The sequence below is a fragment of the Rhinopithecus roxellana genome, chromosome 12, assembly GCF_007565055.1.
Source record: "Rhinopithecus roxellana isolate Shanxi Qingling chromosome 12, ASM756505v1, whole genome shotgun sequence".
Classification (NCBI taxonomy): Eukaryota; Metazoa; Chordata; class Mammalia; order Primates; family Cercopithecidae; genus Rhinopithecus; species Rhinopithecus roxellana.
Genome location: NC_044560.1, coordinates 41,425,901 through 41,449,744, shown reverse-complemented (window position 1 = coordinate 41,449,744; position 23,844 = coordinate 41,425,901). Strand labels below are relative to the sequence as shown.

Here is a 23,844-nt window from a genome sequence, read left to right as displayed (position 1 = left end):
AGTAGTCTTTGCCAACAGTCTCTAAGCATCTTAAGGGAAGAAGCCATGGCAATTTGCTCAGCATTATCTCCTCATGCCTAGAATATAGCCAGACACATGGTAGGTGCTTCATAAAAATAAACAGCTGAATACCACTCTACCCTTTGTTAAATCCAATGTAGACCGTTAGACAAAAACTTGTTTCCAGTAGCAGTGCAGCTGTTTTGTCTAGTACCACTTGACCTTCCTATCTACAGCCTTTCCAATGACTGGCAACTATCACATCTTCCTACACTGGTGCCTTTATCATTGAACCACCCTGAGTGTAAGTTTTCAGACCGCCAAGGATTGAATGGCCTCTTTTATCTCTGCCAGAGATCACAGCCCAGAGGGAGCAGGACCAGTATTTCCTGCTTGACATCTTAACTTCTTTCTCCTATTATACAACTCAGCCTATTTTGCCAACCAAACTGCTGACACCGTCATCCTCCTCACTGCCTCTTCCCATGGAGCTTCTATTTTTGTTCTTCTAATATGTGTGCATGTGTGTGTGTGTGTGGATAAACTTTATTGGCCCAGCAACCCATACAAATCCCTTCCCTTCTGTTCCAATGTCTCATTTCACTCCAGAGTTAAGGATGCCCTCACACAGTTGGACAGTTGATTCCCTGACGCTTGCTGATGTTTTGCTACAGCAGGAGGAACAGAAGGTCTCTCTAAAATTAATTTTTTAATCCCCTACTTCAGGACTAGAGAAAGGGCTTTTTGAGCTCATTCATATAGCTTAAGTCTATGCAAGCAATTTCACCAGGCTAGAGGAGACTTGAGAATTTTCCACAAGGACTTTTCTCAACAGGATGTAAAATATACAAATTCTCTGATAGTCATGGTGAATAAATTATCTGCATGGGCTTCAACCCCTTTGGATGGAGTAGAGGTAATGTTATAGGACTTCATCTTGCTGATTACCCATAGTAAGCAGGGATGGGATAATGGAAGGGGTCTCTTTTCCCCATTAGATAGTGGACTTTTTGAGGCAGATTCTATGCTTTTGTATTGTCAGTGCCTTGTCCAGTGTAGGCACTCATATTTATGACTTGAAATAAATTCAGCATGCAAGACATCTCTGACTTGCCCTGGAGTTTGTGAGCCAGTATGTGTTGAGGTTGCAGTGAGCCGAGATTGTGCCATTGCACTCCAGCCTGGGTGACAGAGCAAGACTCCATCTTAAAAAAGAAAAAAAAACTATTAAAATTTGTCTCAGGTTTTGTTTTGTTTTGTTTTGTTTTGTTTTTAGCTGACACAGGCTACTTCTACCAAAGTGCTGGCCTTGACTCTGCCATCCTCCCCAGCTTTTGAAAAGTCACTCCAAAATCCACACCCAACAGGCCACTGGAGAAGATTGTCTGTTTACTAAAGGGTACCCACACTCATGTTTCTTAGATTAAAAAAAACAACATCAGTGCTTATTTACTCAATGTGTTTACTCAAAACACAAAATCTTGCCTACAGAGAAAACTGCAGGGGTGTTGAGAACATAAGGCACTGGTAATCTAGGTTTACAGTTGCCAAATAAATCTAATCTAAGTATCGTTGCTCTAGTTTTTAATGATTTTATGTCATACTGAAGAAGATCCTCATATTACACCCTATAAGCTCAGGGCCCAGAGCCTACAAATGGAAAAGTGCAAAATCAAAGTTTAAAAGTGTAAGTGAGGCCAGGTGCTGTGGCTCATGCCTGTAATTCCAGCACTTTGGGAGGCTGAGGTGGGCAGATCACGAGGTCAGGAGTTTGAGACCAGCCTGACCAGCATGGTGAAACCCCATCTCTACTAAAAATACAAAACTTAGCCAGGCATGGTGGCACATGCCTATAATCCCAGTTACTCAGGAGGCTGAGGCTGAAGAATTGCTTGAACCCAGGAGGTAGAGGTTGCAGTGAGCCATGATCGTGTCACTGTACTCTAACCTGGGTGACAGAGCAAGACTCTGTCTCAAAAAAAAAAAAAAAAAAAAAAAAAAAAAAAAATGTTAAGTGAATGTCTGTTTCATTAATTGTTAAACTTAGATAGGCCAGGTGTGGGGGCTCACGCCTGTAATCCCAGCACTTTGGGAGGCTGAGGTGGGCAGATCACTTGAGGCCAGGATTTTAAGATCAGCCTGGCCAACATGGTGAAACCCCATCTCTACTAAAAATACAAAAATTAGCCAGGCATGGTGGCACACACCTGTAGTCCCAATTACTCGGGAGCCTGAGGCAGGATAATTGCTTGAACCTAGGAAGCAGAGGTTACAGTGAGCCGAGATCATGCCACTGCACTCTAGCCTGGGCAACAGAGCAAGACTCCATCTCAAAAAAATACAAAATACAAAATTTCATAACTGGCCGGACGCAGTGGCTCACACTTGTAATCCAGCATTTTGGGAGACTAAGGCAGGCAGATTACTTGAGGCCAGGAGTTTGAGACCAGCCTGGCCAACATGGTGAAACCCCATCACTACTAAAAATACAAAAATTAGCTGGATATGGTGGCACACACTTGTTGTCCCAGCTACTTGGGAAGCTGAGGCAGAAGAATTGCTTCAACCCAGGAGTCGGAGGTTGCAGTGAGCTGAGATCGCGTCACTGCTCTCCAGCCTGGCAACAGAGAGTGACCCTGTCTCAAAAAAAAAAAAAAAAAAAAGATTCCACAGCCTTGAAAACAATTTGTACATTTAACGTTTCACCTCCAGAACTCCCAAATAAGCCTGATAAATACTAGAAATATTATCATCATTGGAAATAAAGGGAGTTAACTATAGCTAAATATTTTCAAAAGCAAAACAACAAAAATTTATTCAAAAGATTTTACCACAAAACACAAAAAAGATAAAAGAAAATTAGAAAATAAAGTAAAAATAAAAGATTTTACTACGAAAAATGATAATTTGTTTGATATGCTGTGGAGTGAGATATCCATAAATGACAATGCCTAGGGCCTATTAAGGTATTAAGTACTGAGGAATTTGGACTATTTTAAAATAGCAAAATGCTTTTTCCTTCCAAATTAAATGAAGCATTAAAGAGTAAAAATGAGTAGAAGCCTACATTAAAAGCCATATCCTTTAATACGTGCCTTTCTTCATCTTTATCTTCCTTTCAGAAATTCCCTATAGAGTCTCCCAAAATTCACATCCAATAAACAGCCTGCAGCCCCGAGTGACATATGTCCTGTGGATGACAGCTTTGACAGCTGCTGGCGAAAGTTCCCAAGGAAATGAGAGGGAATTTTGTCTGCAAGGTGAGAGGCAATGTTAAGGATAATGAGTCCACCCTGGATTCTTGCACAGGCATGCACTTCTATTACATTTGGTATAGAGATAACCAGATTTTCTTTAATTCACTAATAACTTTCTTGCTGTCACTTTACACTTGTTGTTTCTCCTAAATAGAATGCTTTATCACTCTACTATCTTCTTGGAGACAGTGTCTACTCATGTTTCAAAATTCATCAGAAATGCTTCCTCCTTCAGGAAGCCTTCCCAAATGCTCCTTACATAATGCACTTACATTTAATTCCTACTCAAAACTCTGAATCCAGTAGGCAAGGACTGATATCTGTTTACCTCTGTCTTCAAGGCCTAGCATGGTGCCCAGCACACAGTACTTGCTTACTAAGTATCTGTTCCATGAATGATGACAATTACATCAACAATAATAATGGCAGGTATTGCATATACAACAGTCATTCTGTTAAGCACTTTGCATACTATATTAATTTGCTAGGGCTGCTGCAACGAATCACCACAAACTGAGTGGCCTAATCAACAGAAATCTATTGTCTCACAATTCTAGAGTCTAGAAGTCCAAGATCAAGGTGTCAGCAGGGTTGGTTCCTTTGGAGGGCTATGAGAGAGAATCTATTCCAGGCCTCTCTCCTCTTTTCCAGTAATTTGCAGGCAGTCATTAATATTACTTGGCTTGTAGGTCTCTGCTTTCATCTGGCATTCTCCATGTGTCCAAATTGTCTCCATCTTATAAGGACACCAGTCATATTGGATTAGGGGCCCACTCTACTCCAGTATGACCTCATCTTAACTAATCTTGTATGCAATGATCCTAATTTCAAATGAGGTCACATTCTCAGGCTGGGGGTTTAGGACTTCAACATATAAATTTGAGGATCACATAGTTCAACCTATAACACATACTTTTGCTAATATTCCCTTACCAAAATTACATGGTTATACCTACTTCATCCTACCAGACACTCAATATGAAATGAATTTTTAAAAATGAAGGATTATCATGCCTTTTTTAAAGTGAGGGGACTAAGGTACAAAAAGATTACCCAAGGTCATGGAAGTGGTCAGTGGCAGAACTACAAATCAAACTCAGATTTAAGTTGCTTAAATTAAGTTAAATTTGAGTCTGATGAGTAAGTGACCCAGCTAGCATGGGCTTCCCTCCCATGAAAGTTACATTGTTCTCTCTAGCAATGCTCATTGGCATCTGCTCTAAGCATCTTGCTTTGTGACATGAAGCATCAAGTTGATCATTCAAGAGACTTTCTTGTTCTATGCCAGGAAACTCTCCACTGGGAAATTGACAAGACTTCTTCTCGTATCCTGAGCACTCCCATGAAAGTTAACTTGCAGCCGGGCACGGTGACTCGTGCCTGTAATCCCAGCACTTTGGGAGGCCGAGGCGGGTGGATCACGAGGTCAGGAGATCCAGACCATCCTGGCTAACACAGTGAAACCCCATCTCTACGAAAAAAATACAAAAAAATTAGCCGGGCGTGGTGGCGGGTGCCTGTAGTCCTAGCTACTTGGGAGGCAGGAGAATGGCATGAACCCGGGAGGCGGAGCTTGCAGTTAGCCGAGATGGCGCCACTGCACTCCAGCTTGGGCGACAGAGTGAGACTATGTCTCAAAAAAAAAAAAAAAAAAAGGAACAAAAGAAAGTTAACTTGCTCGATTAATGTAGATTAAGGACTCAGACAAAAATTAGCTGGGAGTGGTGGTGCACTCCTGTAATCCCAGCTACTTGGGAGGCTGAGGCAAGAGAATCACTTGAACCCAGGAGGCAGAGGTTGCAGGGAGCTGAGATCGCACCACTGCACTCCAGCCTGGGTGACAGAGCGAGACTCTGTCTCAAAAATAAAATAAAATAATAAAAAAAAGGACTCAGCATCTTGCTACTGGTTTTACTCCAAACTTGCTCCATCTGCCCAGAAAGGAAAGCAGATGATGAAGAAACGTGAGATTTGACCAAGTGTCGTGGCTCCCCCTAGCACTTTGGGAGGCCAAGGTGGGAGGATTGATTGAACACAGGAGTTCCACACCAGCCTGGGCAACATAACAAGACCCATCTCAATTAAAAAAGAAAGGAAGGCCAGATCCTCCTGATTGTATGGGGTAGAAAAAAGGCTGCCTCCATTAACTTCCCTATTCAGCCCTGTTGACACTTCTCATGGGCCCTAACAGGTCTCTGGCCTCTAGCTCCTCCTGCTTACTCTCCCTCCCAGCCTGTTTTTCATTCAATCAGAAGAGGAGTCTTTCTGCAAGACTCCAGATGCTGGCATTACTTCTCTTGTTGTAACTCATCAGTGGTTCCCCAAGGGCCCCTTCCAGCTAGAACTCAAACTCCATACTTGCCAGGTTCACATGGTCCTGTTTACCCATCTAGTTTGATCCTTTGCCACACACTTCAGCATTCATTATGGAGCAAGACCAGACTTCCTGTAGTCGCCTGAAAGTACTGGCTGTTCCCTCCTTCCATGACTTTGCACAGTTTTTTTTTTTTTTTTTTTTTTTTTTTCTGGTCTGGTCTTCCTTTGTTAGCTTATCCATTTAGCTGACTCCTATTAATCCTCCAACTCTACATTTTTTATTTTCTTGAGACAATGTCTCACTCTATTGTCCAGGTTGGAGTATAGTGGCATGATCATAGCTCACTGCAGCCTCAAAATCCTGGGCTCAAGTGATTCTCATGCCTCAGCCTCACAAGTAGTTGAGACTGTGGGCTTCTGCCACCATGCCCAGCTAATCAACTCTAAACTTTTGACATTGTGCCTTTTGCAAAACCTTCCTCTGCTACTTGTGAACCAGTTTTCCATGTTGTTCTCTGCTATACCTCTCTGGACAGTGCATACACCCCCGTTTTCATACATATCCCATGTGAATTAGTCCATTCTCACACTGCTATAAGGACATACCTGAGACTGGATAATTTATAGAGAAAAGAGGTTTAATTCACAGTTCCACAGGGCTGGGGAAGCCTCAGGAAACTTATAATCATGCCAGAAGGGAAAGCAAACACATCCTTCTTCACAAGGTGCCAGGAGAGAGAATAATGAGAGCCAAGTGGGGGAAAGCCCCTTAGAAAACTGTCAGATTCTTGTGAGAACTCACTCACTATCACGAGAACAGCATGGAGATAACTGCCCCCATGATTGAATTACCTCCCAGAAAGTCCCTCCCACCACACGTGGGGATCATGGGAACTACAGTTCAAGATAAGATTTGGGTGGGGAAACAGCCAAACCATATCATTCCACCCCTGACCCCATCCAAATCTCATTTCCTCACATTTCAAAACACAATCACGCCTTTCCAACAGTTCCCTGAAGTCTTAGGTCATTCCAGTAATAGTCCAAAAGTCCAAGTCCAAAGTCTCATCTGAGACAAAGCAAGTCTCTTCCACCTATGAGCCTATAAAATCAAAAACAAGCTAGTTACTTCCTAGCTATAAAGGGGGTACAGGCATTGGGAAAATACACCCCTTCCAAATGGGATAAATTGGCCAAAACAAAGGGGCTACAGGGCCCCATGCAAGTCCAAAAGCCAATAGGGCAATCATTAAATCTTAAAGCTCCAAAATGATCTCCTGCCCAGACCCACTTATGCCTAGTGTTCCATTATTGGAATGCTAAGCATGTGGGAGTTATTTATATCCTACTGCTCAAGGTCATCACCAAGGTCAGATTTTTCACTCATGCAATAATTCAAAAAATGGCAATTTCAGGCATAAATAGGTTAACCCCATGTCTCACATCAGGTTATGCTGATGCAAGAGGTGGGCTCCCACAGCCTTGGGCAGCTCTGCCACTATGGCTTTGCAAAGTACAGCCCCCTTCCAACTGCTTTCATGGCTGGCATTGAGTGTCTGCAGCTTTTCCAGGTGTATGGTGCAAGCTGTCAGTGGATCTACCATTCTAGGGTCTGGAGGACAGTGGCCCTCTTTTCACAGCTCCACTAGGCAGTGCCCAGTGGGGACTCTGTGTAGGGACTTGCACCCCACATTTCTCTTCCACAATGCCGTAGCAGAGGTTCTCCATGAGGGCTCTGCCCCTGCAGCAAACTTCTGCCTGGGCATCCAGGCACTTCCATACATCCAGTGAAATCTAGGCAAAGTTCTCCAAACCTGAATTCTTGACCTCCGCGCACCCACAGGCCCAACACCATATAGAAGCTGCCAAGACCTGGGTCTTGCACCCTATGAAGCAACAGCCTGAGCTGTATGTTGACCCCTTTTAGCCACAGCTGGAGTGGCTGGGATGCAGAGCACCAAGTCCCAAGGCTGCACACAGAAGTGGGGGCCCTGGACTCAGCCCTGAAAACCATTTTTCCCTCCTAGGCCTCCAGGCCTGTGATGGGAGGGGCTGTTATGAAGGTTCCTGACATGCTCGGAAGACATTTTCCTCATTGTCTTGGTAATTAACATTTGGCTCCTCATTACCTATGCAAATTTCTGCTGCCAGCTTGACTTTCTCCTCAGAAAATAGGGTTTTCTTTTCTATTGCATCATCAGGCTGCAAATTTTTCAAACTTTTATGTTCTGCTTCCTCTTGAATGTTTTGCTGCTTAGAAATTTCTTCTGCCAGATATCCTAGATCATCTCTCTCAAGTTCAAAGTTCCAAAGATCTCTGGGGCAGGTACAAAATGCCACCAGTCTGTTTGCATAGCAAGAGTAGCCTTTACTCCAGTTCCCAACAAGTTCCTCATCTCCATCTGAGACCACCTCAGCCTCAATTTCATTGTTCATATCACTACGAGCATTTTGGTCAAAGCCATTCAACAAGTCTCTAGGAAGTTCCAAACTTTCCCACATCTTCCTATCTTCTGAGCCCTCCAAGTCTCTAGGAAATTCCAAACTTTCCCACGTTTTCCTGTCTTCTTTGGAGCCCTCCAAACTGTTCCAACCTCTGCCTTCATTCATTTCCAAAGCTGCTTCCACATCCTCAGGTATCTTTACAGCAGTGCCCCACTCTATATGGTACCAATTTACTTACTATATTAGTCTGTTCTCATGCTGCTATAAGGACATACCTGAGACTGGGTAATTTATAAAGGAAAGAGGTTTTATTGACTCATAATTCAGCATGACTAGGGAGGCCTCAGGAAACTTATATCATGGTTGAAGGGAAAGCAAACACATCCTTCTTCATAAGGCAGCAGGAGAGAGAAGAATGAAAGCAAAGCAGGGGTAAAGCCCCTTATGAAACCATCAGATTCTTGCAAGAACTCCCTCATAGCATGAGAACAGTAGCATGGGGTAACTACCCCCATGATTCAATTACCTCCCAGTGGGTCCCTCCCACCACATGTGGGGATGATGGGAATTACAATTCAAGATGAGATTTGGGTGGGCACACAGACAAACCATATCACCATGGCATCATGGCTTATTGTTTACATGTTCACACATCTGTATCCTATACTATATTCATGACTTCTTTAGACAGCAGAGCCATGTCCTATTTATCTTTGTATCCCAGCACCTAACAAAGCCTGTTACATGGTTACTACTCAGCAAGTGCTGGATAAATTAATGGACAATTCCAATAAGTAGTAAAATGCCGTAGTTCTTTTCATAGGAAGGAATAGGCACAATTTCAAATATTTCAAAAATTTCACAATCACCCTAGCTAGATAAAGGCTTATGCCATACTTTGCTAAAATTAATAGCTACTGTTTCTTGAGGACCTCCTATATTCAGACACACTGCCATGTGCTTTAAATATACCATCTCTGATCTTCATAACAACCAGCAAGGTACATGTCACCATTCACATGTTATAGATCAAGAAACTGAAGTCCAGGCCAGGCATGGTGGCTCACGCCTGTAATCCCAGAACTTTGGGAGGCCGAGGTAGGCAGATCATGAGGTCAGGAGTTCAAGACCAGCCTGGCCAATATGGTGAAACCCCGTCTCTACTAAAAATACAAAAATTATCCGGGGGTGGTGGCATGCGCCTGTAGTTCTGGCTACTTGGGAGGCTGAGACAGGAGAATCACTTGAACCCGGGAGGTAGAGGTTGCAGTGAGCCAAGATTGCACCATTGCACTCCAACCTAGGAGACACAGTGAGGCTCCATTTCAAAAAAAAAAGAAACTGAAGTCCACAGATTACACATCTGCTAGCAGCATAGCCAGGACTAAGACAGGGCTCCCAATTCACAACTGTGCTTTGCATTCCATGCCTCCTTTCTTTCTGCCCCTGTGAGTGGGAGGAGCCCTGTAGGGCCAGAGCTCCTCTTAGAACCATAGAATTGGTCCCCTTAGGGTCCCATTTCCCACACTGCGTAGACAGAAATGAATTTACCTTGTTCCTGAGCACAGCTGTCCAGGAGCTGTGGGTAAGGCCCAGAGGGCTCATATACCAATCAAGATTTTGAAATGTTCATTGACGATAACTCACTCAGTCACAGGATTTCCTAACTTTTCAGGTAAAGCCAATTGGATGGCGTTTGTGGCACCAAGCATTTGCATTGCTATCATCATGGTGGGCATTTTCTCAATGCATTACTTCCAGCAAAAGTGAGTTGGTTACACCTACCAATTGGGTAAATGAGGCTTTTAAAAAAAATGATAATAGCTGTTGCTGCCATGGGTCAGGGAAATGGACACTCACACATTCCTAGTGAGAGACTAAACTTATTTCACCACTTTGGGTGACAGTATGTGTCAAATCCTTAAAAATATACCTCTTGATCTAATAATCTCTAACTAGAAATGTATCTCATATATATGTATATACATACTTTTTTTTTTCAAAAAAAATTTTTTGAGACAGAGTTTCACTCTTGTCACCCAGGCTGAAGTCCTGTGGTGTGATTTCGGCTCACTGCAACCTCTGCCTCCTAGGTTCAAGCAATTGTCCTGCCTCAGCCTCCCGAGTAGCTGGGATTACAGGTACCCACCACCACACCCAGCTAATTGTTGTATTTTTTATTAGAGACAGGGTTTCATCATGTTGGCCAGGCTGTTCCGGAACTCAGGAGTGACTCCTCAAGTGATCTGCCTGCCTCGGCCTCCCAAAGTACTAGGATTACAGGCATGAGCCACTGTGCCAAGCCTATTCTATTATAGATGTCTGCAGATATTTAGTGGAAAATATGTTCACTGAAATAATTTTCAGAAAAGAAAAATATTTGAGACAACCTAAATGCCCAATGATAAGGGATTGGTTAACTAAATCCTGATATATCTTGTACTATAACATATTATGTATCCATGAAAGATGATGTAGAAATTAAATGGTATGGCAGGCCGGGCGCAGTGGCTCACGCTTGTAATCCCGGCACTTTGGGAGGCCAAGGTGGGCGGATCACAAGGTCAGGAGATCGAGACCATCCTGGCCAACATGGTGAAACCCTGGCTCTACTAAAAATACAAAAATTAGCTGGGTGTGGTGGCATGCGCCTGTAGTCCCAGCTGAGACTCGGGAGGCTAAGGCAGGAGAATCACTTGAACCTGGGAGGCAGAGATTGCAGTGAACCGAGATCGCGCCACTGCACTCCACCCTGGCAACAGAGCAAGACTGTCTCTAAAAAAAAAAGAAATTAAATGGTATGAACAATATTTACCATGTTCCATTTAAAAGGCAGCCTGCCAAACAATATGTACTTTCATTTCTTAAAAATAGTGCATACACACAGATGCAAATGTAAGATATATCAGTTAGCATTAAATTTGGTTATATATAACATAAAAGTCAAAATAACATGACTGAGGCTGGGTGCAGTGGCTCATGCCTGTAATCTCAGGAGGCTGAGGAGGTCAGATCACCTCAGGTCAGGAGAGTTCGAGACCAGTCTGGACAACATGGTGAAACTCTCTCTACTGAAAATAAAAAAATTAGCCAGCTCTGGTGGTGCACAACTGTAGTCCCTGGTATTCAGGAGGCTGAGGCATGAGAATCGCTTGAACCTGGGAGGCAGAGGTGGTAGTAAGTTAAGATTGTGCCACTGCACTCCAGCCTAAAACAGCAATAACAACAACCAAAACAAAAACAAAAACAAAAAACACTGTGGTCTTTCCTTTGAGGTAGAGCTGCAAGAAAACAAAACAAAACTATGGTCCTTTAGCCGAGTGCATTGTTGTCCTAATAAACCTGGGTCCTCTTCCTAAGGAGGGGAAAATGAATATTGGGTGGCAATTACTCTCTGCCTCAAGGATATAAACCACAATATTTTTGTTTTGTTTTGTTTTCAGACGGAGTCTTGCTCTGTCGCCCAGGCTGGAGTGCAGTGGTATGATCTTGGCTCACTGCAGCCTCTGCTTCCTGGGTTCAAGAGATTCTCCTGCCTCAGCCTCCCGAGTAGCTGGGACTACAGGTGCCCACCACCATGCCCAGCTAATTTTTGTATTTTTGGTAGAGACAGGGTTTCGCCATGTTGGCCAGGCTGGTCTCAAACTCCTGAACTCGTGATCCACCCACCTCAGCCTCCCAAAGTGCTGGCTCACAGTGTGAGCCACTGTGCCCAGCCTAAGCCACAATATTAATGGTGTTTATATCTGGGGATAAAATTGTAGGTGATTTTAGTTTTTCTTGTTTAACTATATTTTCTAGAATTTCCTTAGTAAACATGTATTATTTTTCAAAGAAAATATTTTTAATGAGTTGGTTTTTCAATACAAAGTTTTCTTCAAATGCTGTGTAAAGTTAAAGAAAAGGTCAAAATAAAACTAACTCAAAGTCATTCTACCAGCCATTGAACTTGTCTAACAGGCTGTACATTTATTGAAGATCTAATGTGTGATAGATACTTCAAAGCAAATGCTCTCTTTGGGTAGACTTTGAAAAAGTTTAATTCAAAAGGAGTCAACTAGGATCACATGCATCCTCTTCATGGAAATTGTGAAGATCAATTACACTGCAGGCTAAACTGCCTTAAAAAAAAAAGAGGACCCAAAGTATAGTGGCTTAAATAATACTTTATTTATCTTCCATATAATGGCCCTGAGGTAAGGTATCCAGATTGGTGGGCAGCTGTGCTCCACAGTTATTTGGGGACACAGTTTTCTTCCATCTTTTTGGTATACTATCCCTTGGGCATTGTCCTCATCTGCATGATCTCTATGAGATCACAGACATTTCTGCTCATATTTCTCTGGAGAAAACCTAGTCACATGGCCACATCTCTTACTTCAAAAGGTTAGACAAAGTGTAAAGCATACTTTAAAAAAAAAAAAAACAAAGTTTATCAAAGTCAAGTCTTTAAAAATGTTTCATATTGTTCATGAACTTAAAAAAAAAAATAAGTCACATACATTTATAAGAAATTTTTAAGGATTTTTCCTTCTACATCATAAAAGATCTATATTTCCTCTTATTGCCAGATACAACCACTGTTAATAGATATTTCAGATATTTCCCTATAATACTTTTTTCTTGGCATTTTTAACACGGTTATGTTCAAGCTATTTATACCATTTTGAATCCTGTCTGTTTTCCAACTGTTCGCATAATTTACCTGTCATTACAAACTCTTTGTAAATATTGTAATTAGCTAAATAGTAAGGGTAGGGAACATGTCATCTTCAATGCTCGGCAGGTAGCATTGTGCTGGTCACATATTAGGGGTTCAATGAATATTTGTTGAATGAATGCATAGCTGGATAGTGACAGATTGCTAAATATTAGGTTGATCAAAAGTTCCATGGTTTATTTAGCAAACCCCAAGTGACTGTTGTAATTTCACAGAAAACTACTGTAGCCTTGGACGATAAATCATCTTTGTCTTTCAGTGTTTATATTTTATTTGCATACAAAAGCAGCCCTTACACTGAAGTTACTGCACTGAGAACCTGTGCTTCCATGCCACTGTGTGCACACCTAAGAAAATGTCACTGTTTTCTTTATCTATAGGTTATTTGTTCTCCTAGCGGCCCTCAGACCTCAGTGGTGTAGCAGAGAAATTCCAGATCCAGCAAATAGCACTTGCGCTAAGAAATATCCCATTGCAGAGGTAAGGTATAATTCCTCTGTGGTCAGTCAGTGGGGTTCTAGTGATCACCACATCTAAGTTTTCCATTGTAGTGATGAGGAAGCCTGGGTGCTGAGATCCTATGGTTGAGCTTAAGTTATTCATGCTAAGCTACCACTGAGTCATCACTCTCATTTTTCTTCCTGAACTTAAGAGAAACCATGCACAGGAATCTTCTGAAGTTTATGATCATAAGACTAAAACCCCCTAGCTTTTTATTCCTCAGTATGCCTCACATTCCCCTTCTCACCAAACTGCTCTCCTGTTCTCACCTAACTTATTTCAAAAGAAGAAAGCTTTTTTTTTTTTTTTTTTTTTTGGCCATTTGTTGAGTACTAGTCTGAGCATTGAGTCATCCAAAATTCAAGAGAATTGAAGATTTTGATTTTTCCTGTCTAAGCATAGAAAAGATAAATAGAACCCATACTATTTTGGTTTGGGTAAGAAGCCAGTATGTCATTCCATTGTGCAAAGAAAAGGTTTTAAAGGAGAGGTTGATCAGCTGGCAGATGAGAGAGGGGAGAGTAAAGGGAGTGAAGGGAACTGCTGCAGCCTAGGAAAAGAGGTGAGAAAGCTCACAGTGGGCAAGATGGGCCATTCCTGGTGGAGGGTCTGGAAGTTGAAAGCATCTGAATATGAAGACTACATTTAAGGGGAGAAATAGGAGAGAGAAGTGGCAAGCCAATATTCCTCCCATCGCCTGGGGCTTTGACAGCTCCAGGCTTACTTTCCAAGACTTTACAACACTTCTCGGGCAAGATGCTTCTCTCCAACTACCGAGTATGTTCTGTCATCCACACCCTTCCTCAGGCCAGAAGCCAGTGGTCCATAGTCCCAGCCTCCACTCAAAAAAAAAAAAAAAAAAAAAAGAGTGGATCCCAGCCACAGCTTCCTTAGGAATTTAAGTCACTACAGTTTAGTGCCTTTGAAATCAAGCCCAGAGGCCACCCCTGCCTCTGCCACTTACTATGTGTGTGACTCTTGGCAACTTGCCCAGCTATCTGAGCCCAAGTTTCAGTCTCCATAAAACAATATCATTTATCATTCTTACTTACCACCGTGAGGATTAAATAAGATGCCATGTAAAGCACATGAGTCACATAAGACAAAGATCATTCACTTTCTTCCCAAGAAGACCCATAATTTAAGTCTCTTCTGAGGGATTTCATCCCTATTAAGTTACAACAGCAAAAATAGTGATAGTAACAGCAGTTTGTGTGTGTGTATATACACAAACTGCTGTTTTATATATATATATATATATACACAAACTGCTGTTATCACTATTTTATATATATAATGTACAGGTTATATATTTATATATTTTATATATTCTGTCATATAATTATATAATAATACTATACATTCATTATTATAATTTAGATATATTACCTTATATGTACCAGGCACTTTTGAAAACATTTTCATATGTTAACATTTAACCCATAAACATCTTTATGAGGTCGTACGATTTTCTTTTTTTTTTTTTTTTTGAGACGGAGTCTTGCTCTGTTGCCCAGAGCAACAGAGTGCAGTGGCGCAATCCCGGCTCACTGCAAGCTCCGCCTTCCGGGTTCACGCCATTCTCCTGCCTCAGCTTCCCGAGTAGCTGGGACTACAGGTGCCTGCCACCACACCTGGCTAAATTTTTTTTGTATTTTTAGTAGAGATGGGGTTTCACCATGTTAGCCAGGATGGTCTCGATCTCCTGACCTCGTGATCCGCCCGCCTCGGCCTCCCAAAGTGCTGGGATTATAGGCATGAGCCACCATGCCTGGCATGAGGTTGTATGATTATTATCTTCATTTTCCACATGAGGAAACTGAGGCACAGAGGACTAAGTAACTTGCCCAATGTTAGTCAGCGACTAAATGGTGGATCCTGGACTCATATCCAAGCAGGATGTGCTGCTCATCATTGCATTATACATTTTAAAGGATCTTTAAACACGGGATGAGGAGAGTGTTTCTAGCAGTCTACACCTCTGAGCTGAAGAGATTTATTAGAGAAAGTAAGACAGAAGGAAGGTGATAGAAATTGGTATACATATGCCCAAAGTTGTGTAGCCTAAGTGTGTTCATTGCAGCATTATCAATAGAAGCGAAAACTTGGGCACAATGTAAAGGTGCACCGGGGGCAAATTAAACATTTTGGGTACATCTGTACAATAGGGTATTAGGCAAATACTTAAAAAATGAGATAGATCTATATGTGCCTAAAGATCTCCAAGATACTTAAAAGTAAAAAGAGCAATATTTATCACAATTGTCTAAAGTGGGTTCATTTATATAAAAATGAGGGCAATTTTACATACACTCATACATCTGCAGCATGGGCACAGGATATTTCTGGAAGCCCACTATGATACACATGAAACCGAGAATGGTGGTTGCCTCCGGGGAGAGGGTGGAGAGTATGAGAGCCACTTAATTTTCATTACATAGTCCCTTTGAACTTTTAGATATCTTTTTTTTTTTTTTTGACACAGAGTCTTCCTCTATTGCCCAGGCTGAAATGCAACGGTATGATCTGGGCTCAGTGCAACCTACGCCTCCCAGGTCCAAGCGATTCTCCTGCCTCAGCCTCCCAAGTAGCTGGGATTACAGGCACCTGCCACCACGCCCAGCTAATTTTTGTATTTTTAGTAGAGATGGGGTTTCACCATGTTGGCCAGGCTAGTCTTGAACTCCTGACTTCAAGTGATTCACCCGCCTCAGTCTCCCAAAGTGTTGGGATTACAGGCATGAGCCAACACACCTGGCCTAGAATGTCTTAAGAACACTATGTGCATATAATTTTTTTCCAAAAATAACCAGTGAATTAGAAAATTTTTTAAATTAAGCAGCTTAAATATGGCCTCCAGGATGAAGGCCTTGAGATGGCCTTAGAACCCCATGTGGCTTGACCCTTGAAGGAGGTGGACTGTTTTTAGAAAGCAAACTGCTCTCCGGGTGCTAGGCAGAGGCAGACAACAGAAACACAATAGTGTGTCCTCCCCTTCTAGCAAATGTGCTTTGAGCTCTCAGGCCTTCCCTCCCCTACTGCCTACTGTTTCTTAAGATGTGGCTACAAAACCATGTGCCCTAAAGCTCTGAAGGAAAAGGCCAAATCATAAAGGGGATTGCTGGAGTGTTATCCAACTTGGAAAAGCTTAAAATAGTGTCCATGAGGTTCCTGAACTGATAGTGGTTTAAGAGGCCTGCCCCCAAGGACTTGGCAGCCAGAGGGCCCGCTTTGTAAAAGCCGTGAGAAGCTGTGAGAAGCGGCCTCTCAGTGCCGCTGTTGCTTTCCTGACAGCAGAGCAAACACCTCACCTTGTGAAAACGACAAGCCATTTCCTCACAGGGTGTAATCTCTCCCACATCTGTGGTAGCAGCACTTTGGCAGCTCAGCTTCCCAGAGCTGCCAGCTGTGTTCCGAGCCAGACCAACGTGCCAGGGCCAGTTTGGGTAGTGATCAGAAAAGAGCAGCCACCCTAAAGTGCAACACATACACACATCCTCTAGCTTGGCAGGGCCCTTTGTGGAAATCTGTTCTGAGACAGTGCCATTGTTCACTTTCCTGACACTTGCCATGTCCAAGGCAAGGGAAGGGATGTCAGAAGAAGATCCAGACCAAATTCCTCTTGCACAACTTGTCATTGGACAAATCGGAGAACTGAGGCCCTAGAGAGGCCTCAGTAGACCACTGTAGACTGGTTTTCCCCAGGCTACGGTGTCAGAGTTGGGACTAGTCCCCAGGGTGTGCCTTGTCCCATGGCTATTTTTTGTCATCCTACTCCTCCTATAAGACATGGTCCCTGTGCACACATAGCTTACAGATATTTTTAAAAAGTGACAGCACAAAACATTACATGCCAAGAACTTAACGGTGGTTTCTTCATTGAATAGGCATCCAGGGGAAGGAACAGTCACCAGGGGCCTCATGGAAGGAGAAGGCACCAAGCAGGGGACAGTGGGCGGCACACACAAGCAGGGTGAAGGCTGGCGGTGGAAGCAACAGTGTGTGGGGCACTGAGAGAAGGGCGTGATTAGTAAGACTGGGACAGTGGCTGAAAGAGCAGCTTCTGAAGAGAAAGGGAGGTGGAGGAAGGGCAGGAACCAATTGCCAGGCCAATGCTGGAATCTTGACTGTACATGGAAGCCAAGTCAGTAGAGGCTCTGGACCTCTGCTTGGGAAAGATCAGGCAGCCAGTGTGTAGGATTTGTTTCTAGGAGGCAAAGAGACCCCAATTAAAGCCCAGTTTTTAAAAAGTGTTAATAGGAAAGTGCCAAGGACTTGGACTCAGGAATTGGCAGCAAGTTCGGAAAGGAAAGAGATAGGACATTGAAGAGCTGGTCACTGGCAGAACGCTAAGAGAAAATAAGTGAGATAATTAATTAATTTTAAAAAGTATAAGCTAATTTTGTCTGTTACAAACACAATTAGCTAAAGGCAAAAAAAGATGAAAATTTCTTCTAAAAATGTTATTCCAAAGTTGTCTTTCTTAAAAGCAGATCTGACAAGGAATACTACCTTGCCTGAAACCTTTCAGTAGTTCTCTCAAGGCACAAACACCCTTGCGTCACTTAAAAGGCCCTGTGTGATGTGACCGCCTCCTATTTCTGAAGTCTCGGGTTACTAGTCATAAGAAATAACTAGCAGGTTCCAAAATACACCAGTCCTCCTTGCCAGCACCTCCCTACCTGGAAAATACCACACGTCTCTCAGGACTCAGCTCTCGTGTCCTTTCATCACCTGTTTAGTGTGACCCTGAAGGCTTCATTGCCTCCTCCCCAAGACAGAAGCAGTCTCAGCCTTTCCTTTGCATATCCAGTGACCTCTGTCCTTGAGGAAAAGCAGATAGTAAAGCTTGGTTCACATTAGAAATGGGGCTGGGCGTGGTGGCTCATGCCTGTAATCCCAGCACTTTGGGAGGCCGAGGTGGGCAGATCACTTGAGGTCAGGAGTTTGAGATCAGCCTGGCCAACATGGTGAAACCCTGTCTCTACCAAAAATATACAATTAGGCAGGCGTGGTGGCACACACCTATAATCCCAGCCACTCGGGAGGCTGAGGCAAGAGAATTGCTTGAACCTGGGAGGTGGAGGTTACAGGGAGCTGAGATTGGGCCACTGAGCTCGAGCCTGGGTAACAGAAGGAGACTTGGTCTCAAAAAAAAAAGAAGAAGACAGAAGGAAAGAGAGAGAGAAAGAGAGAGAGAAAGAGAGAGAGAGAGAAAGAAAGGAAGGAAGGAAGGAAGGAAGGAAGGAAGGAAGGAAGGAAGGAAGGAAGGAAGGAAGGGAGGGAGGGAGGGAGGGAGGGAGGGAGGGAGGGAGGGAGGGAGGAAGGAAGGGAGGGAAAAGAAAAGAAAAGAAAAGAAAGGAAAGGAAAGGAAAGGAAAAGAAAAGAAAAGAAAAGAAAAGAGAAAAAAGAAAAGAGAAAAAGAAAAGAAAAGAGAGAGATAGGTTGAAGGTTGAGCAGGGTAGTCAATCACTCATTGGCTGGGGGTTGAGAGGAGTCTCCAGCTCCTGCCCCTCTGCCTCCCCAACAATGTTAACTATTTCTCTTACCTCGCAAACTCCAGTGCCCACCATGTTGCAACCAGGGCTGAGGAGACAGTGCAGGTTGTGAGGCCTTTGGGAACACTGGAGAAATAATGTTGTTAAGTTCGCTTCTACAGCAGTGTGAGCCTCTTCCTCCTCCTTTTGCTCAGGAGAAGACACAGCTGCCCTTGGACAGGCTCCTGATAGACTGGCCCATGCCTGAAGATCCTGAACCCCTGATCATCAGTGAAGTCCTTCATCAAGTGACCCCAGTTGTCAGACGTCCCCACTGCTCCAACTGGCCACAAAGGGGAAAAGGAACCCAAGGTCACCAGGCCTCTGAGAAAGACATGATGCACAGTGCCTCAAGCCCACCACTTCCAAGAGCTCTCCCAGCTGAGAGCAGACAACTGGTGGATCTGTACAAGGTGCTGGAGAGCAGGGGTTCCTACCCAAAGCCAGAAAACCCAGCCAGTCCCTGGACAGTGCTTCCAGCGGGCAACCTTCCCACCCACGATGGCTACTTACCCTCCAACATAGATGACCTCCCCTCACATGAGGTGCCTCTCACTGACTCTCTAGAAGAACTGGAGCCTCAGCACATCTCCCTTTCTGTTTTCCCCTCAAGTTCTCTTCACCCACTCACCTTCTCCTGTGGTGATAAGCTGACTCTGGATCAGTTAAAGATGAGGTGTGACTCCCTCATGCTCTGAGTGGTGAGGCTTGGAGCTTTAAAGTCAGCGTGCCCTCAACCAGCACAGCCTGTCCCAATTCCCCCAGCCCCTGCTCCAGCGGCTGTCATCTCTGGGTACTGCCATCAGTCTGGCTGCAGCTAGAGGACAGTCAAGCCAGCTCTGGGGGAGTCTTAGGAACTGGGAGTTGGTCTTCACCCAGATGCCTCATCTTGCCTTTCCCAGGGCCTTAAGATTACATCCTTCACTGTGTGGACCTAGAGACTCCAATGTGAATTCCTAGTAAATTTCTTGGTATGCTGGCCAGAAAGGGAAATGAGGAGGAGAGTAGAAACCACAGCTCTTAGTAGTGGCATACAGTCTAGAGGACCATTCATGCAATTACTATTTCTAAAGCACCCGCTACACAGCAGCCTGTACACAACAGATCAGTACTGTCCGACAGAACTTCCTGAGATGATGGAAATGTTCTACCTCTGCACTCACTGTCCAATACATTAGACACTAGGCACATTGGCTGTTAATCACTTGGAATGTGTTTAGCTTGACTGAGGAATTAAATTTTGATTGTAAATTTAAATCACCACACATGGCTACTGGCTACTATATTGGAGAGCACAGCTCTAGATGGCTCCTAGATTATTAAGAGCCTTCAAAACAAATCAATGTAGTTCTACAGATGAAGACATAAAAGACATTAGTAAACACCAATGTAAGAGGGCCCCCAAGGTGATCATGACTGGTCTTATTTGTAGAAGTCTAAGAATGTACCTTTTTCCAGCTGGGCGCGGTGGCTCACGCCTGTAATCCCAGCCGAGGCAGGCGGATCACAAGGTCAGGAGATCAAGACCATCCTGGTTAACATGGTGAAACCCTGTCTCTACTAAAAATAAAAATAAAAAAAAATTAGGGCATGATGGCAGGTGCCTGTAGTCCCAGCTACTTGGGAGGCTGAGGCAGGAGAATGGCATGAACCCAGGAGGTGGGGCTTGCAGTGAGCCACTGCACTCCAGCCTGAGCAACAGAGCAAGACTCTGTTTTTTTTTTTCCTAGTTTTGCTGGTTTATTCTTTTATTTTGGCTTCATCTTCTTTCAGCAAATCAAGGGCATCTGGATGATGAAGACCTACTGTAAACTCACCATAGTACCACAGTACCTTGGGCAACCCAGCCTCCCCCTCTGAATCTCGGGTGTCTTGTAAAGGGCTGGACCAAAGGCTCTCTGACCCCTTGTTTCCTCTCCTTTTTGCTGCAGCAGGCCCTGCCTTCAGGACCAGGGCTGTCTCAGGGTCTAAGACCCCAGACTCCAAGGTTGTCCTCAGAAGTTGTCTTTCCCCTGTTCCCAAAGGCACAGCTTTCATTCCCCAAGATTTTGAGCTGGTCCTCTGCCAGCTCAAGTTGAGCCTGGAAGATAACTCTCTTTTCCACAGCATGGACTTGGAACATGATCCATGTTTTGCTCTTTAAAACTGTGGCCCCTGGCTTGCCACCCTCCCTGGCCCATTGCTGCCTCTGTCTCTTCACCATAGGCACTTTTACCTAACTAGTGGAGAAAAGTCTCGGTCTAAACTGCTAATAGTGCTCTTCCCTAAAGAACAAGATAAGGCCGGGCGCGGTGGCTCAAGCCTGTAATCCCAGCACTTTGGGAGGCCGAGACGGGCGGATCACGAGGTTAGGAGATCGAGACCATCCTGGCTAATACGGTGAAACGCCGTCTCTACTAAAAAATACAAAAAACTAGCCGGGCGACGAGGCGGGCGCCTGTAGTCCCAGCTACTCGGGAGGCTGAGACAGGAGAATGGCATGAACCCGGGAAGCGGAGCTTGCAGTGAGCTGAGAGCCGGCCACTGCACTCCAGCCTGGGCGGCAGAGCAAGACTCCGTCTCAAAAAAAAAAAAAAAAAAAAGAACAAGATAAAAGATCCAAAAAAACTTTTTCTTAAATTCCTGTCAAGCCTGGGGTCTACCCCCTACCCCTTCCCACATGAACATTGGAACTGAGATGGTTTCTCCATCATCCTCTGGATTTTCATTTAACAAAGTACTTGTTGCAAATGTGTACTTCTTCCCTAATGTGTGGAACTAGAAACTTGTCCATACATACCCCAGTCCTGTAGAAATAACTGTTCTTGGGCTTTAGGTTTTCCAGATTTCCCTCAGAGCTCTAGCAATTGAGCGATGGACAGTTGCTCTGCTTCTTCAGGTTGAAACTCTTGATACGTCCTTGCTTCCTGCAATTCCAAACTTAACACCTATAGTTTTCTCAGGCTTTTTTTGAAAAGTTCCTTCCTTTCTATTTCTATTCCACTCTATTTAGCTATTATTGTGCGGAACCCCCAGTGGTTCCTTTCCTCTCAGCATCACTGTAGCTTGCCTGCACCCAGGACATGCCCTTGACTGGCACAAACCGTGACAGCTAAGGCCACCTCCTCAGAAGCGGAACAACCTATTATCCTTTGGCAATGGGAGCTAACTTCACTGTTTTCTTACAATACCTGGTTTTTCCTATCTTTGGTTTCTTTTTGATTACCTCTCATCCATCTCAGTCACTCTTCTCCTCCCCTTCCTTGTGTCTACAATACCCCATTTTACCAAGTCTCCCATTTAACCTCCCCACCCTTTTCTTTCCCTTAAAGTCTCATATGATACTGCAGTCCTCATTTGTCTTCCCAAAAAAAAAAAAAAAAATTTTTTTTTTTAAGGAATCCTTCCTTGACTCCTAAAGACTCCTAAGGATGCTGAGGCCTCCTCAGCATGATTACCATATACTTACTTTCTCTGTTGGACTACAGACAACTTGAAAGCAGGAACTTTGGCAATGTTTCCCCAGCACCAGCATCATGCCTGGTCCATAGTAGCTATCAATAAAAAAGTAAGCATCATAAACCCAAAAGTACCTGAGAAAGGTCTCAATTAATTTAAAAAGTTTTTATTTTGCCAAATAACACATGACACAGCCTCAAAAGGTCCGGAGGACATGTGCCCAAAGTGGTTAAGGCACAGCTTGGTTTTACACATTTTAGGGAGACATAAGACATCAATCAACATATATAAGATGTACATTGGTTGGGTCTGGAAAGGCAGGATAACTCAAAGTAGGGGCTTCCAGGTCATAGGTAAATAAGAGCCAAAGGTTGCATTCTTTTGGGGTTTTGATCAATCTTTTACTAAATACATAATTTACATGTGAGAAGGAGGTAGCTCAGGTGAACAGAGGGATGATTCTGAGTTCTGTCTATCTTTTGTCCCACGCCTGTGAAGATCAGCTATGGTGAAATTCAACAGAACTGTTTTAGAGTAAAGATCTTGAAGCCCTCATAGGCAAATTGTGAGGAAAGTATGCAGTTTTTTGGGGGAGGAGGGGAATAAAATGGGAGGCAGGTTTGCCTGATGCAGTTCCCAGCTTGACTTTTCCCTTTGGCTTAGACTGATTTTCTTTTAGCAGCAGCATCACCTGCCACTGCTTTGTCTTATTCTTTCTATTCCAGAAGCCAGGTCATCTGTGCCCATTTCCTCCTTACTGGAACAATTGTTTGCATTCATTCATTTTCCTTCCCAAACCCCATTCTCTCCCATTTGGTGACAGCACCACTGTGATGCATGGAGGGGTGTTTCTGGTTTTAAAGACGTATTTGAGCATGTCTTTGGCAGCTCAGTCTGCCAGATAAGGTGTCCTCTTTCCATGAATGACAGAGGATGGGTAACTCTGTTCTGCCACTGCCCCAAGTGGTTTTCACAATCTGCTCTTCTCCCCGCTGGCCCCCACCACTAGTAAAAACCCCAAACCAAGTTGCTGGGTTCACCAGGTCTAGGTGATACTCACCAACATACAGCCAGGCTTTCATTCCTCAGGAAAATTGTCAGTAATTTTGTGGTCTTATAATGATATATATTGGTTTCCATCCATGGCTGCTGGCTCATGATGTCAGAGGTGTTTGAACCACAGTGACTCCATCTTGAATAGAGGCTGGTTAAAATAAGGCTGAGACCTACTGGGCTGCATTCCCAGGAGATTAGGCATTCTTAGTCACAGGATGAGATAGGTTGGCACAAGGTAAAAGTCACAAAGGCCCTGCTGATAAAAGAGGTTGTGGTAAAGAAGTCAGACAAAACCCACCAAAACCAAGATGGTGACGAAAGTGACCTCTGGTCATCCTCACTGCTCATTATATGCTAATTATAATGCATTAGCATGCTAACAGACGCTCCCTCCACAACAGTTTACAAATGCCATGGCAACATCAGAAAGTTACCCTATAGGTTCTAAAAAGAGGAGAAACTCACAGCTCTGGGAATTGCCCTTTCCTAGAAAACTCATGAATAATTCACCTCTTGTTTAGCATATAATCAAGAAATAATTCAGGCCATGCATGGTGACTCACACATTTTGGGA

At 43.7% G+C, this 23,844-nt stretch overlaps 1 protein-coding gene and 1 long non-coding RNA gene across 2 annotated transcripts in view; one reads left to right on the top strand and one right to left on the bottom strand.

Moving 5' to 3' along the window:
* The window catches only part of IL12RB2 (interleukin 12 receptor subunit beta 2), an 83,067-nt gene extending 63,028 nt beyond the window's left edge, over window positions 1–20,039 (top strand). The window contains exons 13-16 of the mRNA XM_010357075.2: window positions 3,123–3,260; window positions 9,694–9,784; window positions 13,119–13,218; window positions 18,932–20,039. Coding sequence (XP_010355377.2) covers window positions 3,123–3,260; window positions 9,694–9,784; window positions 13,119–13,218; window positions 18,932–19,474 — 872 coding nt within the window. The 3' untranslated portion in view covers window positions 19,475–20,039. The remainder of the gene's footprint in view (window positions 1–3,122; window positions 3,261–9,693; window positions 9,785–13,118; window positions 13,219–18,931) is intronic.
* A 1,264-nt stretch (window positions 20,040–21,303) lies between these two features.
* On the bottom strand, window positions 21,304–23,844 carry LOC115892262. Its single transcript, XR_004052160.1, has 3 exons — window positions 23,275–23,844; window positions 22,225–22,309; window positions 21,304–21,682 (listed from the first exon to the last, which is right to left on the bottom strand). It is a non-coding gene; the product is annotated as an uncharacterized LOC115892262 (long non-coding RNA).